The sequence below is a fragment of the Electrophorus electricus genome, chromosome 8 (assembly GCF_041902795.1).
Source record: "Electrophorus electricus isolate QZ-2024a chromosome 8, ASM4190279v1, whole genome shotgun sequence".
In the NCBI taxonomy this organism is placed as follows: Eukaryota; Metazoa; Chordata; class Actinopteri; order Gymnotiformes; family Gymnotidae; genus Electrophorus; species Electrophorus electricus.
Window position 1 is genome coordinate 28735001 of NC_137504.1, and position 15000 is coordinate 28750000.

General features: G+C 48.2%; 1 protein-coding gene across 5 annotated transcripts in view; it reads right to left on the bottom strand.

Annotated features, from left to right (window-relative positions):
• The window catches only part of abr (ABR activator of RhoGEF and GTPase), a 101193-nt gene that overhangs the window by 46224 nt on the left and 39969 nt on the right, over positions 1-15000 (bottom strand). For 3 of the 5 annotated variants that reach the window (XM_035527716.2, XM_035527717.2, XM_035527718.2), the window contains 4 exons: positions 11650-11748; positions 7852-8037; positions 5317-5424; positions 3813-3873 (listed from right to left, as the gene is read on the bottom strand). In XM_035527716.2, the coding sequence (XP_035383609.1) occupies positions 3813-3873; positions 5317-5424; positions 7852-8037; positions 11650-11748 (454 nt within the window). Of the gene's footprint in view, positions 1-2985; positions 3106-3812; positions 3874-5316; positions 5425-7851; positions 8038-11649; positions 11749-15000 lie in introns of those variants that run through there. The other 2 variants (XM_081719624.1, XM_035527719.2) reach the window with 2 other exon arrangements.

Genomic DNA, 15000 nt, shown 5'->3' on the forward strand with positions numbered 1-15000 from the left:
ACTACCAGTGCCACATAAACACAAACAAATAAACAACTAAACAATCAACACTAACAGCCCCGCGGAAAGCCCCCACCTTTTCTCCCGCTGTGAGAAGAAGTAGCAAAATAGATTCGTTCCCCTACAGCATGTCTGGGTCTTTGAAGGTTCAGCAACTTCTCACTTCAGTGAACTACGATTCACTTCAATGAACTACACACACACACACACACGACAAAACTTAGGAAGAGGCACACACACACATACATACATGAATGAGCCTTGGTATCGGGCTTGTCTGATGTACAAATTAGACACCAGCATCTTAAACTGAAGATGTCACCAAGAAAATCCACTAAATTGCCATCACCAGCTACAGAGGAAACACTGTGGATGGGTTTACAAGTGCCTGTCTTGGACTCTTTAAGCAAGAGCGTGAATGCGCTTGTGAAAGGACACCTCTGGCGGCTGGTGTTAACATGGTCCATGACAGAGCTCGACAGTGCTGAAGCAAGGTTTCAAACAGAGCTGCCACTCTCCCATTCCATTTCATGCTGCTGGAAATGTCCGGACAGCTCATAAATAGTGCCTGTGTGTGAGTGCGCGCACCTGCATGCACGCACGGGTACACACGACTGCCTTGTCAATACAACCACAAATGACTGCACAAGCAATGAGGTCAAAACATACTGGTGCCCAGTACCAATGCCATCGTGGATTCTTGGCTCCAGAAAGCAACAACTAACAGGACTGTCACTGCCGCAGAAACTCGCTGCACATTGGTACACGGTTTGGGCTTTTGATGCCAATGGCATTTTTGATCCTCGCCGCTGCTACCAAGCGCATGCCATTCTTTACCTAGACCTGCCCCAGTTACCTCAGCGGAGGGCCATCAATTGGTCCAATGCTAGGCTTAGGCACGGCCCCACCAGACAAAGCCAGACATGTTTCCCATGTTTACTAAGCCTGGGAGAGAAGCTCTGATCAGCTGATGGACTGATTGCTCAGGCTTTGTTGGCCCTGCTCAGAATAGAAAAAAAAAAAAAAAAAAAACCTTCCTGGCACTGTATGCACGTGCGCATGCGTCTGCTTGTGCTAGTTCTCAAAGTCACTATGGACAATATTATCAGATTAATCAGGGTATTGAAGTAGGTCGACCCCCCCCCGCCCCCCTCTCTCTCTCTCTCTCTCTCTCTCTCTCTCTCTCTCTCTCTCTCTCTCTCTCTCTCTCTCTCTCTCTCTCTCTCTCTCTCTCTCTCTCTCTCTCTCTCTCTCTCTCTCTCTCTCTCTCTCTCTCTCTCTCTCTCTCTCTCTCTCTCTCTCTCTCTCTCATATCCACAAAGTCCAACTCAAGACAACCAGTCCGGTTCTGCTGTTCAGTACTTAACATTGAGAAATGGTCTCTAACGCAAATTCTAATTTATCTAAATACAACACTGTAATTTTCATCTAAATGCAACACGTCAGATTTACATTCGTGATGGCAAAAATGGAATTTACGCAATGAGATACAGAGCAGTGGGAGGGGGGGGGAAACCCTCATCTGTTCATCCTGGGGAAACCGTGGACTCACAAACCGCATGAGATCAGAGGGAGGATGGGAAGGAGGGAAGGACAACTATGAGCATTCCAAACCTACAGAACATCAGGGAAACCTCACCAGAGCATAAACACAATGGCCAATACTGAGAGAAACCGGCTGGCTGCACAATGCTAATGAGAGTCTATTGAATTCCATTTTTAGGAGTTTTCTTTAAAACCTGGCTTGGCTGGGCACTGCAGGCCTGCTCGGGAGATTATGGGGACGTGCTTGCAGTGGGATCTTGATCATTCCCAATCCCTGTTGAATGCAAGCTTCCCAAACCGTCCACAAGCCTCAGAGATTCCTGCCTGGCCTTTTAAGCGGCATGCACCGGAAAAAATGCGAAATGGGTGTTGCTGTCCAATTAGAATCCATCTATAGTCGTGTTAGCTGGCTTGATCCATAGGTGGTGCGTGAACACACTTGCCTTCACACACACAGGTCCCTGGCATAAATCAGGCGCGCACGTCTGTTTTCACCGACTGGGTGTGTTTCAGGACGTTTCGGGACATGGACATATTGGATATCAAGGAGCTCCTCGGAAAGATTTGCCTCTTTAAACTGATGCATGTGAAATGTCATGGTGTATCAACATTCTGTCATATGCCCCTGCCATGTGTGTACTGTAACACACACACACACACACACACACACACACACACACACACACACACACACACACACACACACACACACACACACACACACACACACACACACACACACACACACACACACACACAGGTCCACGGGAGAAAAAACTTTCACTGACAAAACGTGACCTGCTTGTAAAGAGCAGAGCGCTGGTCGATCCGCCTTTCTGCCTCCTCTCCGTCCTGTCACAAGCCACGCCCCCTCCCCCACCCTTCGCATGCTCAAAGCTGCGTGCTTGCGCCGACTCTTAATTACCTGTCGCCGTGGTGACTACCGCTGGTGCATTGTGGGGGATTGTCCCCCACCAACTTCAGAGCTGGGGGGTGGAACTTCAAAAGGAAGTAGATGCAGAGGGGATGCATGAGCATGTGCGCAAAACACACACATACGGTTAAACAAAAAGTGTACAAAAAACACAAGAACCTTGCAAAAATAGGCACACAAGCACAAATCTCTCTCTCGCTCTCTCTCACACACACACACACACGCGCACACAAACAAACGCGCATTGCTGCTATGAGAACTGGCCAGACAGAGTTCAGATTTCTGACGCCAGGACATTGAAAAAGGTTCTCTCCCTGTGTCTCTCAGGTAGCTGCACACTACAGAGAGGTGTGAAGCCCCAGAGTACCCTGGCCGACGGGCAAACGCGAGCGAACCCCAATGGCTACAGCTACTGTCCCGCACCCGTGGCAAAACCCAGAGCAGCGCAGGAAAAGGAGCCAAAGAGCCCTGAGGCAGGAGAGCAAGGCGAGCAAAGGTGACGTTACCGTAAGTGCAGTTACAACACAGGCGCAGCACCAGTAGAATCTCCATGACTCTCTTCTCCTTCTCTCATCCGTCACTCCATCATCCCTCTGCCTCCGCTACTGCTCCGTCTTTCATCTGCGTCTGAGCTATCTGTTCTCTCCTCCCTCCCTCCCTCCCTCCCTCTCGCGCTTTCCTGTAACTCTCTCCCTCGCTCCCTCTCTCGCTCCCTCTCTCGCTGTTTTATATAGCTTCTTCAGTGTGTAGACAACAGAGGGATAGAGAGAAAGAAAGAGGATCAATGAACAAAATGTTGCACTCGATTCCTCCCACATGCCAAGATGCACAGAATGAATAACCAAGTGCCAACACACACACACACACACACTAAAGACAATGCATACACATGTAGACAGAAGCTGGGCTCTCAGAGTCACAGTTCCAGCTAAAGTACATTACAGCACTGCATGAAACATCATCTGTAAGTCGCAATCAGAGTGTCTCAGAATGGTGCAGTAAGCACAGGACTCCTGTCCTGTGTGTCCTGTCCCGTGTGTCCTGTCTTGTGTGCCCTGACCACGTGCTCTGCAGCTGTTCTCATCAATGAATGCTTTCACGTTAAACATGATGCTCATTACTTTTAGAACAATGCGACAATTCAGAACAATCTAGTATCTTCAACTGTGTAATATGAAGCTTCCCCCAAAACACGCTGTTAAACCCACAGCAAAGCATGGTGCAAAGGACTGCAATAGTGCCCGTACCAAATGCACATGCTCACGCACACACACACACACAGGCTCACACACATTCACGCACACACGCAGACACGAAAGGGTGTCTGTCTTACCTTCCATGGTGACAGTAGTCGTGCAGTCTTTAGAGTCTTTTGGTCCTTTGACCTTAACGTTCTGTTAAACAGAGAACATCATCTTCATCATCATCTACTGCATTAGACATTTTACACAGTTAGATATGGATCAGAAAACTGAAATGTTACCATGCTGCGTGTTACACACGTGTTCTCAAATGGATACATGTGGATACACTCGGATGCAGCGCCTTTATTTAAAGCTTTTTTAAAAAGTGTGTTCTCAGTGTGTGTGATTTCCATCATGGTGTTGCACACGTGTTTCCATGGTGTCATGTCAGATAAGTAAGTGATAGTAAGCAGGAGCACTGACAATGAAACATTCGTCCACAGCTAAACACACCGCAGCTGATATATCAGCACAGACACAGAAAGCAAATCCCCTAGCAAACCAAAACTGTAACCAAACCCTGACCAAAACTGTAACCAAACCCAGACCAGACCCTGTCCAAACCCAGACCAAAACCCTGTCCAAACCCAGACCAAAACCCTGTCCAAACCCAGACCAAAACCCTGTCCAAACCCAGACCAAAACCCTAACCAAACCCAGACCAAAACCCGGAACCAACCCCAGACCAAAACTGGAACCAAACCCAGACCAGACCCTGTCCAAACCCAGACCAGACCCTGTCCAAACCCAGACCAGACCCCTGTCCAAACCCAGACCAAAACCCTGTCCAAACCCAGACCAAAACCCTGTCCAAACCCAGACCAAAACCCTGTCCAAACCCAGACCAAAACCCTAACCAAACCCAGACCAAAACCCTAACCAAACCCTGACCAAAACCCTAACCAAACCCTGACCAAAACCCTAACCAAACCCAGACCAAAACTGGAACCAAACCCAGACCAAAACTGGAACCAAACCCAGACCAAAACTGGAACCAAACCCAGACCAAAACCCTGTCCAAACCCAGACCAAAACCCTGTCCAAACCCAGACCAAAACCCTAACCAAACCCAGACCAAAGGCCTAACCAAACCCAGACCAAAACCCTAACCAAACCCTGACCAAAACCCTAACCAAACCCAGCCCAAACCCTAACCAAACCCAGCCCAAACCCTGACTAAATGCCTAACCAAATCCAGACCCTGACCAAATGTCTAACCAAACCCTGACCAAATGCCTAACCAAATCCAGACCAAACCCAACCAAATCCCTAAAGAAACCTGACCAAACGCAGTCATACAGCATCACAAACTGCTCCAAGAAACCAGATTAGCTTGTAAGTCTTAGAAAGGTGTGTACATCCATAAGTCAATCATTAGAAACCTTCACTGATTAGAAACTAGGTGGAGGTGACCTCAGCTCAAACACACACCTCAGCTGTGTACCTCTAGTACAATACCCAGAGTGTAGAACACACCATCCAAAAACAGATAAAATTCATCAATGCCTGAGCTGACCTTTAAGGTAGTGCAGCCACACACAACGCCCTCATATGGACAACGGTGCTGTGTGTGTATAAATATATATATCACACCTCAGAGATCTTCTGAAACTGGGAGTTGGCCTGGCTGCATTTCTCTGCTGTCTCCAGGGCAACTTTGTAGTTGTCAACAAAGGCTTTGTAAACACCAAGCTGGCTGGCCTGAGAGAGAGAGAGAGAGAGAGAGAGAGAGAGAGAGAGAGAGAGAGAGAGAGAGAGAGAGAGAGAGAGCGGGGGAGAGAGACAAACCATGATGATGTTAGAGAGCAGGTAGGGGGTGCTACTAAACCCTCTCCCCCGTCCTCTGCGCTCCACACCTCTCGCCCCTCACCATGCCCCGCGTGCAGCCAGTACCACCAGCCGTGGACGACCAGCATTCTGCTTGCTGCTGTGCACACAGGGCAGGGGAACCCCTGCCACAGGAATCTGCAGGTCTGGAAGGATTCATCCTGTACGTGTGTGTGGTCTGTTAATCCATATGGTCTGTTTCATGCTGTAGCACATCCATTTCTCTTAACCTCCTCAGGGTTAAGAACACCCGCGCGCGCACAAAGTCGGCCACACAAACCCACCTGGCCAATCCGATGGTCACCTAGCAACCGCTCCTGGTCTGTTGCGCATTGCCTTTATATCCAAAGACGCTTACCCGGCCACGCACTCGCACCCACAAAATGGCACACAGACCCGTGTTTTGTCACCTATGATTTGAGGGTGTCAAAAAGAACATGTGTGATAAAGCAGTTGAGATGTGACTGAGTGAGACAATGAGAGAGGGAGAGAGAGAGAGAGAGAGAGAGAGATGGAGGGAGAAGGAACGAGAAGAACAGAGTGTGTGTGAGAGTCATCAGCACGGTCTCCTGCTCACTCTCGGGTTCTCTCTCCTGTACTTCCGTTCCTCGATTGGCCCTTCGTGCTTCTGTGTAGATGAGGTTGTTTTCAGAGCTGCAGGGTGTCTAATTACACCCACCATCTGCCTGCCCAATTCATATTGTAATATTTTACCATACACACGCCTTCCCAGTGACTCAGCTCAGATAGGTCCTGTCTGTTTGGAAGGTGTGTGAGTGTGTGTGTGTGTGTGTGTGTGTGTGTGTGTGGCAAAGTGAGGAAAGTTTTCTGTTGATTATGTGTCTGTTGCCATATGGCACTGAGCAAGAGTGAGAGGATGACATGCAATCATTCCCACTCACTAACGAGCACTCCAGACACTCAGCACTCCACCGATGACACGGTGCCAGTGCCAAAACCCCAAACGGTTCTGTGCTAATCCACTGGAGAGAAAAAAAATAAATAAATCAGTCAAAAACTGGTGCCAATCTGTCATCGTAATCATGCTGCTCTAGAACCAACAAAGCTTTGAAACAGGCCGCTGGCGAGCAGGGCACTAGAATTTCCAGTGCGCTTGAAAAAGCTAAAATATTATAAAAAGAAGCCCTTTCACACTGTAGGGTCCGAAATCGATTAGCTGCCCGCTCCATTTAACATTAATCAGAGATCAGATGCGAACGATGTGTTTTTCCCCCCGAATTCCACTGGAATTTTCCCAGCAGTTTCCGCAGCACTCATGAAAGGAAATGCCTGTGAACGAAGCCAAGCTCAAGTTAAGCTCTGATTAGCCAGCGTCCCGCCTCTGCGCCAGCCTCCAACACAAGAGCCAGTGCGTAATCCTGTCCACACAGCTGTGCTCCAGGCTCCACACTCGGCCTTCTACATTCATTAAAGGAGTCAGGAGTCAGAGCAACAAACAGACCGAGCACACCGCTACCTCCCTGGAGCTGACCAGTCACGTCATGCACTACCGACACACACCCACCTATGTGATGTTCTACACATCCACTTTTTCACCTCCTCCAAGTTCCGAATATATAGTGTGTGTGACAGAGATTGTACAAAATGATTATATATATATCAATCATTTTGTACAGTCTCTCTCACACACACTAGATAGATATATATATAGTGTGGGTGTGGGTGTGTGTATGACAGAGAGAGAGAGAGGCAGAGATCATGAGAGAGAGAGAGAGAGAGAGAGAGAGAGAGAGAGCATGCACAAGAAAATCAGAATTGCAGGGAAGTGTCTTTCAGTGACGTGCCTGGAAATGTCGGACCAGGTTGCTTAACGTCTGCATATCAAATGTGTATCTGCACTCCATTTTAGAGTGTTTTTGTAGCCTGAGAAGTTAATGTCTAGTACAAAAGACCCAGCAGTCTATTGTACACCAATTCATTTCAATGGAAGCAGGCTAGCCTAACACCTTCCTCTGATGTGGATACTTAGTGACTCTAACCGTAATAGGTCCAATAACAACAGCAACAATAGTTTTTTCACCAGCATCTTCTTCTGCATGTTCTCTGTAGCAGTGTGTCTGCAGATCTACGTTCTATTGCACACTAGAACACGTTATGTTCTCCCTTACTGGGTTTACCTCTTATGCTGTCAGGATAACAACTGTTGTCCCTCTCAACTTTAAAACCCAAGCGGGCAACAAACTTATGCAAACAGATGACTTTGGGGAGGATGTTCTAGCCACGCACCCTCATCAGCAAGCGGGGTGTGCGGGGGTGTGGGAGGAGTCAGCAGGTGCTCACCAGCTTCTTGAAGAAGTGCCCCACAGTGACCCTGTCGTTCCATTGCTGGATGCTGGGGAAGAGTGCGTCGTAGAACTCCTTGTGGATCTCGTAGATGTCCTGGATCTTGTAGAAGATGGTCTCGATCTGCTCCATGGTGAGCACAGGCTTGGAGGTGGTGGCCGTCGCCTTCAGCGGCCGCATGGGCTGGACAGACGAGGAAGAGGAGGGAGAGGATGATGAGGTATGAACCCGTGAAATGAGAACATTTTTCAAAATAATACAGCAATTCCAACTAAGTGGTAGCAATTTCTGGGGGGAAATAAAGAAGCTATTAATAATTAACAGTAATAAGTCCACTGTACAGACACAAAGCCGGGAGTTTGTTTATCCCTGGACATGGACACTAAGTGTAGATGGAAGTGTGAATGAAACACGAACGGAGAGCTGACCCAAGACCACGCTTTTCAAAAGGCCTAAACTGAGGGCCCTGATGTTGGAGAGTGCAAGAGAGGGCACGAGAGCATGGAAGTCTCGCTTTAGCCATCTCAACGCGCTACGACCACAGTCTGAACCGCCTGCAGCCTGGGGAAGTTTACGTCTCTTTGGTGTTTACACACACCAAACTCCAAATGCACACTCCACAAACACTTCCCACTCCAAATGCACACTCACCACTCCCCCACTCCAAACGCACACTCGCCACTCCAAACACTCCAAATACAGCATATTTGGTTTACTCTCTCCAGTGATGGCTGTGAGTGTGCACCACTAAAACAACATGAGTGCGCGTGTGTGTTTGTGATTTGCTGTTAAAAGGTCTGCCTGGAGGACAGACTGCTGTGATCCCATGGCAAGCTACAGCTGCCATGACACTTGATCAAGTGGACTAGGCCCCTCACCTCAAGTGGACTAGGCCCCTCACCTCAAGTGGACTAGGCCCCTCACCTCAAGTGGACTAGGCCCCTCACCTCAAGTGGACTAGGCCCCTCACCTCAAGTGGACTAGGCCCCTCACCTCAAGTGGACTAGGCCCCTCACCTCTTTCAGCTCTTTCTTTGTCTTGAGAAAAATACTGAACACCAAACACACAGGAAATCAACACTAACCAAACTGATCAGAAGAGAGAGCTGAGGAACCTGGGCATGTTTGAGCGGTTCTCCAGTGTTTGAAAGCAAAGCGGGCCAGGTAAACTAGCTACTGCGCTAAGCAACCAGCCGAACAGCAGGTCTGGAAATATTAACTACTTAAATACATGAAGCACTAAAAAGACAGAGCAGTGCAGAAGTAATCAACTGAATTATTTAATTCACTGAGCTCGATACCAACATTTCTTCATTTGTTTTACTAGAAAGGCAAACTGATTGTTTAGGTGAAGTGAACATGAGTCATGTAGGGTAAGCCCATCTTAGTCCATCTATCTTAATCCACACGCACACAGCTAAATGTGGCAGTGCTAAAGCATTTCCTATTAGTAATTTTTCTTTTTCGAATATCAGCTAATATCAGGACATTACATTCTTTGCAGATCCTCTAACCCACACCCACATCACATTTGCCTGTATGTGAATGAGAGGAAAACTCTGTGTAGTCCTTGGCTCTCCCTGGTTAAAAACAATACCAGTATATAAAGTTAATGGAAAAGCAGAACAATACAGTTGAGTCAGTGTTTAGCCCAATGTTATTAACTACCCAACTAATTAATGGTGTTTTCATGTTACCTCTCCCTTATCTAACTCACAAAACAGCCTGAACCGAATGAGTGTGGTGGGCTACTTCCCCTCGGACACTGTAAATGCCCAGAACGCTGGAGCACAGTGCCAGCCAGCAGGTACCCCACACATCCTCCTACTGTGAGACATTCAAGGAAGACTGGGCGATCCCAGTCTGAGGAGAGAAACCAGTGTGTGTGCGTGTGTGTGTGTGTGTGTGTGTGTGTGCCGCGGTGGTTTTCTGTCCCAGACTAGCCCCACCAGCGGGCTGAGGGAACCGTCCTATAGCCCATTACACCAAACTAATAGCCTTATGGTACCAGACCTGACACACACACACACAGTCTGTGGTGCCTGTTTGCTCCTGTGAGAGAGAGAGAGAGAGAGAGAGAGAGAGGAGAGAGACAGAGTGCGCCCGAGAGAGAGTGAGTGCGTGTGTGTGTGTGAGAGAGAGAGAGAGAGAGAGAGAGAGAGAGACAGAGAGACAGAGAGAGAGAGACACAGAGAGAGAGAGAGAGAGAGAGAGAGAGAGAGAGAGAGAGAGAGAGAGAGAGAGAGAGAGAGTACCAGCCAGTCTGGTAAACACAAATTCTATTAATCTCTGCATGCAGGAAATGGGCCTGGTGTGCCAAAGACACAGGCTAAATGAGAGTGTACACACACACACACACAAAACATAACACAGGCTTTCACTCACACACAAAACATAACACAGGCTTTCACTCACACACACACACACACACCCACACACACATATTGGAGAGTTTTTCAATAAAAGCCCAGAAAATGGCAGCACCTAACAAAGAAGTGCTAATTCCTGTTTTACAAGCCCTGTTCCAGTACTGCATTAATGAGTGTTGAGCTGTGATGATATTTGTTCAAAAGAACAATTATAAGACTGCAAATGAATTAGTTCACAGCATAATTAAGAGACACAAGTTGTTGTTTTAAAACACTACAGACCTGTCAATCAGCAAAGCAGTTCCCTGGACAGAGCTGCGAGAGAATGTGTGTGAGAGAGTGCGTGCATTCAAGAGGTATAAGGAGAATAATTGATGACACATTCTGGAACATTGGTGTTACAAAACCAATCTAGTTTATGTTTAGTAATAAAGGTTGGTGGATGTGAGTGGAGGGGTAAAGCGTGCTCAGTGTGATGTGACGGTGGAGCTGACCCCCAGGCAGACACAGACAGGAAATGTCATGGTGAAACATGTGGACAGCGCAGGGCTGAGCTGGCTAGCTTCAGTGCAACCTTCCCACTGAAAGAGGAAGTGGCGCTCACAACTCTTAAACATGTGATGAGGGTGGAAGGGTAAGGAACGGAGAGTAGAGGAGTGGAGTGCAGGAAAAGCACGCACGCACGCACACACACACACACACACACTCATGCTGGGGTCCTGTCAGCACCCATCACTCACACAGCCTCATACGCACATACACACACACACGCGCACGCACACACACGCACACGCAGGTGCACAGGCACACACACACACTCGCGCTCACACACACACGCACGCGCGCACACACAAACATACGCAACCATGCTGAGGTCCTGTCAGCACCCATCACTCACACAGCCTCATACGCACGCACGCGCGCGCACACACACACGCGCGCGCACGCACACACACGCGTGCACGCACACACACGCACGCACGCGCGTGCACACGCACGCACGCGCGTGCACACACACGTGCACGCACACACACACGTGCACACACGCACACACACGTGCACACACGTGCACACACGCACGCACACACACACGTGCACACACGCACGCACACACGCACGCACACACACACACACACACGTGCACACACGCACGCACACACACACGCACGTGCACACACGCACGCGCACGCACACACACACGTGCACACACGCACGCACACACACACGCACACGCACGTGCACACACGCACGCACACACACACACACACGCACACACACACACACACACACATACGCAACCATGCTGGGGTCCTGTCAGCACCCATCACTCACACAGCCTCATACGCACGCGCACACACGCGCGCACACACACACACACACACACACACACACACAGTCTGTGCATTCAGTAGAGTGTCAGTACATACCAGCAGTAAAGCCTCCAGCTGGTTAATGTAGATCTCCTCACTGGCCAGAAACCCAGACAGAACCAACTTCTTCATCTCCAGACCTTTCTCCATGTCCACCTGAGAGACGGAGACATGGAGAGAATAAATACGTATACCACATACCATAGACGACACCAGGAATCCACACACAGGACAATAAAGAGCATGCATGTCTATCACCTCACTATTTTTAGCTTTGTTTTGTTTTTTTATCCTTTCTGTGAAGGTCGAGTCCATCAGGACAGCGAGCCAATGGCATGAGCTGGAACCGCAGGGTTCACGTGGAGAGAACGGTCTCATATTGTAGAACTGGGGGAGAAGCCTCAGTTGGGCGTCCTCTGCTTTGGCCAGATCAGACATAGAGTGAATGAAGCAAGACGTTTGTGTGAAGAACAACATAGCTAAGATATGCCAGAGCAGTACGGCCAACGTGCGTGCGTGCGTGTGTGTGTGTGTGTGTGTGTGAGAGAAACACCAGGTCCAGTCAAGCCTCAGTGGTTAGAAGCTAGCCTACTGCAGCACTGTTCCAGTATTGTTCCTTCTCTCTGGTTTGCGTTAGGGGTCTACCGAGTATCAGCCTGACCAATAATCAGGTATTGACTAACCTAGCATATTGCCCATTATTGAAATCAGCAACTAAACTTGTTTTCTTGCTGATAAAAGCATTTTTGATATGCATGTTCCTTTCTGACAACCACGTTTTTAAAAAAAAACAAAAAAAAACGTGGTCTGGCTTGAAATGTGCATGACACATCAAGTACAATCAGCAATAACTTGTGTAGTCTGTGTAGCACACACAGTGCGACCGGATTGGAGGAAACGTGGACCACACGATGAGCTCTTTTTCTGTGCTCGGTTGCTTTACCTGTGCAGTGAGAGTAAAGGTAAGAACATGTCCAGCCAATCAAACGGCCCAGCACGTGAGAGTGAGGTTTCTTCAGGAATGGGGCCCACACTGCCTCCTCAGTGCTTTGAGCGTGTTCAGAATGTGTGCCTAAAGCCCGCTTGGTACGGCAAGTGCAGTGAAAAGTAAGAAATTAAAGGACGTTAACTCTAGTCTACAATTTTCTCCAGCTCAGTATCACTGTTGTAAAAATATAGCATACTGTAGTTACTGTCAAATGTTCATTTAGTGCAAGTTGTGAATAAAAGTAGTTTTTCATACTGCAAACATAAAATAATCGGCCCAATTATCGTTTATCGGTGTCCGTGCCCTAGTTTGTTCAAGCCTTGAGGAAAGATTCTGAGGTAATGTCGTCAGGCGTGGCTGCAGACACCTTGAAAGTGTGTGTGTGTATATGTGGGAGTACTTCAGAGAGTTGTAAACACAAAAGAGCCTTTCAGAGTTAAGCCTTAGGAGAATTCAGAAAACCAGAGAGAGAGAGAGAGAGAGAGAGAGAGAGAGAGAGAGAGAGAGAGAGAGAGAGAAGAGAGAGAGAGAGAGAGGAGGGGGGGGAGTGAATATACAACTTACAAACCATTACTTCACTTTTTTCTCTAGATCTAAGCCATTTAGATGACATCATCAAACAATTATAGAACAGTGACTGCAAAACCATCAGCACAGCTCTACTGAGAGGGATTCAGAAGCCTTAATGTGTCTGGCTCCTTCTCCTGCAGTGGACGTTCAGGCCAAAGGAGATTACAGAATCTACAAAAGGTTGGTGTGTGTTTACACAGAGGAAATGTTCCACCCAGATGACTAACAGTTAGTAAACCTGACAGCTGCCAAATATTTCCTGCCTCTGAACTCACCCACACTTCAGCTGGTGGAGGTGTGTAGGAACTACTAACGCCAGTACACATGCATGCACTCAAATGAGGGTTTCTGTGGGATTTGTTCTTTACTTCTCCCCAGTTACATTTCAAGTTTAACTCCACTTCCATTTCAGGTATATTTCCTGTGTGTCTGCGTTTTATTTGCACTACGTTGCGGTGGGGAGAGGGTCTGGGATGTTTTGTGTTTGGTCATAACTCTAAAACCAAGTTTATCACCGTTTTATGTACAAGGTTCAAATAAAGCAGAATCGCCAACTACACTCCAGCTCCTATGCTCCAGTCACACTGCGGGCCTGCAGAGAACTGGCTACCTGAGTCATTTTTCGAGTCATTGGTGGTGTGTCTTGTTTTTTTCTGTTTATTTGTTTTTGATTATGATGTTGATGTTTTCTTACTCCTCCTAGACTAGGGTCCTGGTAGGTTATTATTTAACACTTGTACCTGGGTATGGTTTAAAAGTACTTCCTTCCTCCATATCAGGGTCACCAGCCTAGGCAGGAAACGGGCCGAGGGGTGCGTGACCCCAGAGAGGGGGGCAGCCCTGACCCACACCGGACCCAGGTAATCGAGGCCTGGCCGGGCTTGGCTGGTCACGTGCGGAAGGGCTTGTACCGTGGGGCCAGAGACAGCAGCCGTGCGGAGGCCGTCCTGGTGCTACAGATTGGTTCTGCCACCCGAACTGTCCATAAGGCTGCTGGACCCAGACTTCAAGATATCTGATCATGATTTCACTCATACAAATTACATAATGATTCCAGTAACCATGTCACACATTTGGACAAATGATACAAAGCTTAAAAATACAGAGAGCTATTAAAAAATAAATAAAAAGGAGGAGCATGCATGCATTCACGGGCAGACAGACACGCACGCGCACACACAGCCCAAACAAAAATTACTAGCATTATGTAAATGCTGACCTTTCACTGGTCCTGTTTGTAGCTACAGCCCAGAGGGCCACTGGGAGCTGACGGGCACGCACACACGCACACACGCACACCCACATGATACATCATATGTAATAAAGTTATGCTATATCAAACATGGTTATTCTGTCAGGTCTGATTACAAACATTTTACAAGTCCAAACATTCCTATTAGACTTCTGCTTTTTTGCGACATGCCTAAATGTTTCTGTCACCTACCTAGGACAGAGGAGTAGAGTGTTCTCCCGTTTGCCAGTGAAAGTGCGTCTCGCTGAGCTAAAGCCGGGAGACGCAGCGTCTCCTCAATTTCCCCAGCTTCACCCTTCACCCCACAGCGCCGCCTTCATGCCCCCCAGATCTAGCCTCATGCCCCAGAGTTCCGTGCTGATGAAAGCTCAGCCCAACACTAGTGTTAGGGCTTGGCACGGTAAGAAAAACATATGCAGGGGACCGAATGAAGGGTCACACACTGGAGAGGAAGTGATGGAGAGAGGGTGAAGAGCTTGGGGGAAGCACCCTGATGTGACAGCTGTACAGGCAGTGGCCATACCACAAATGGACTACAGCCAAGGGATGAGCTTCACACACACACACACACACACACACACACACACACACACACACA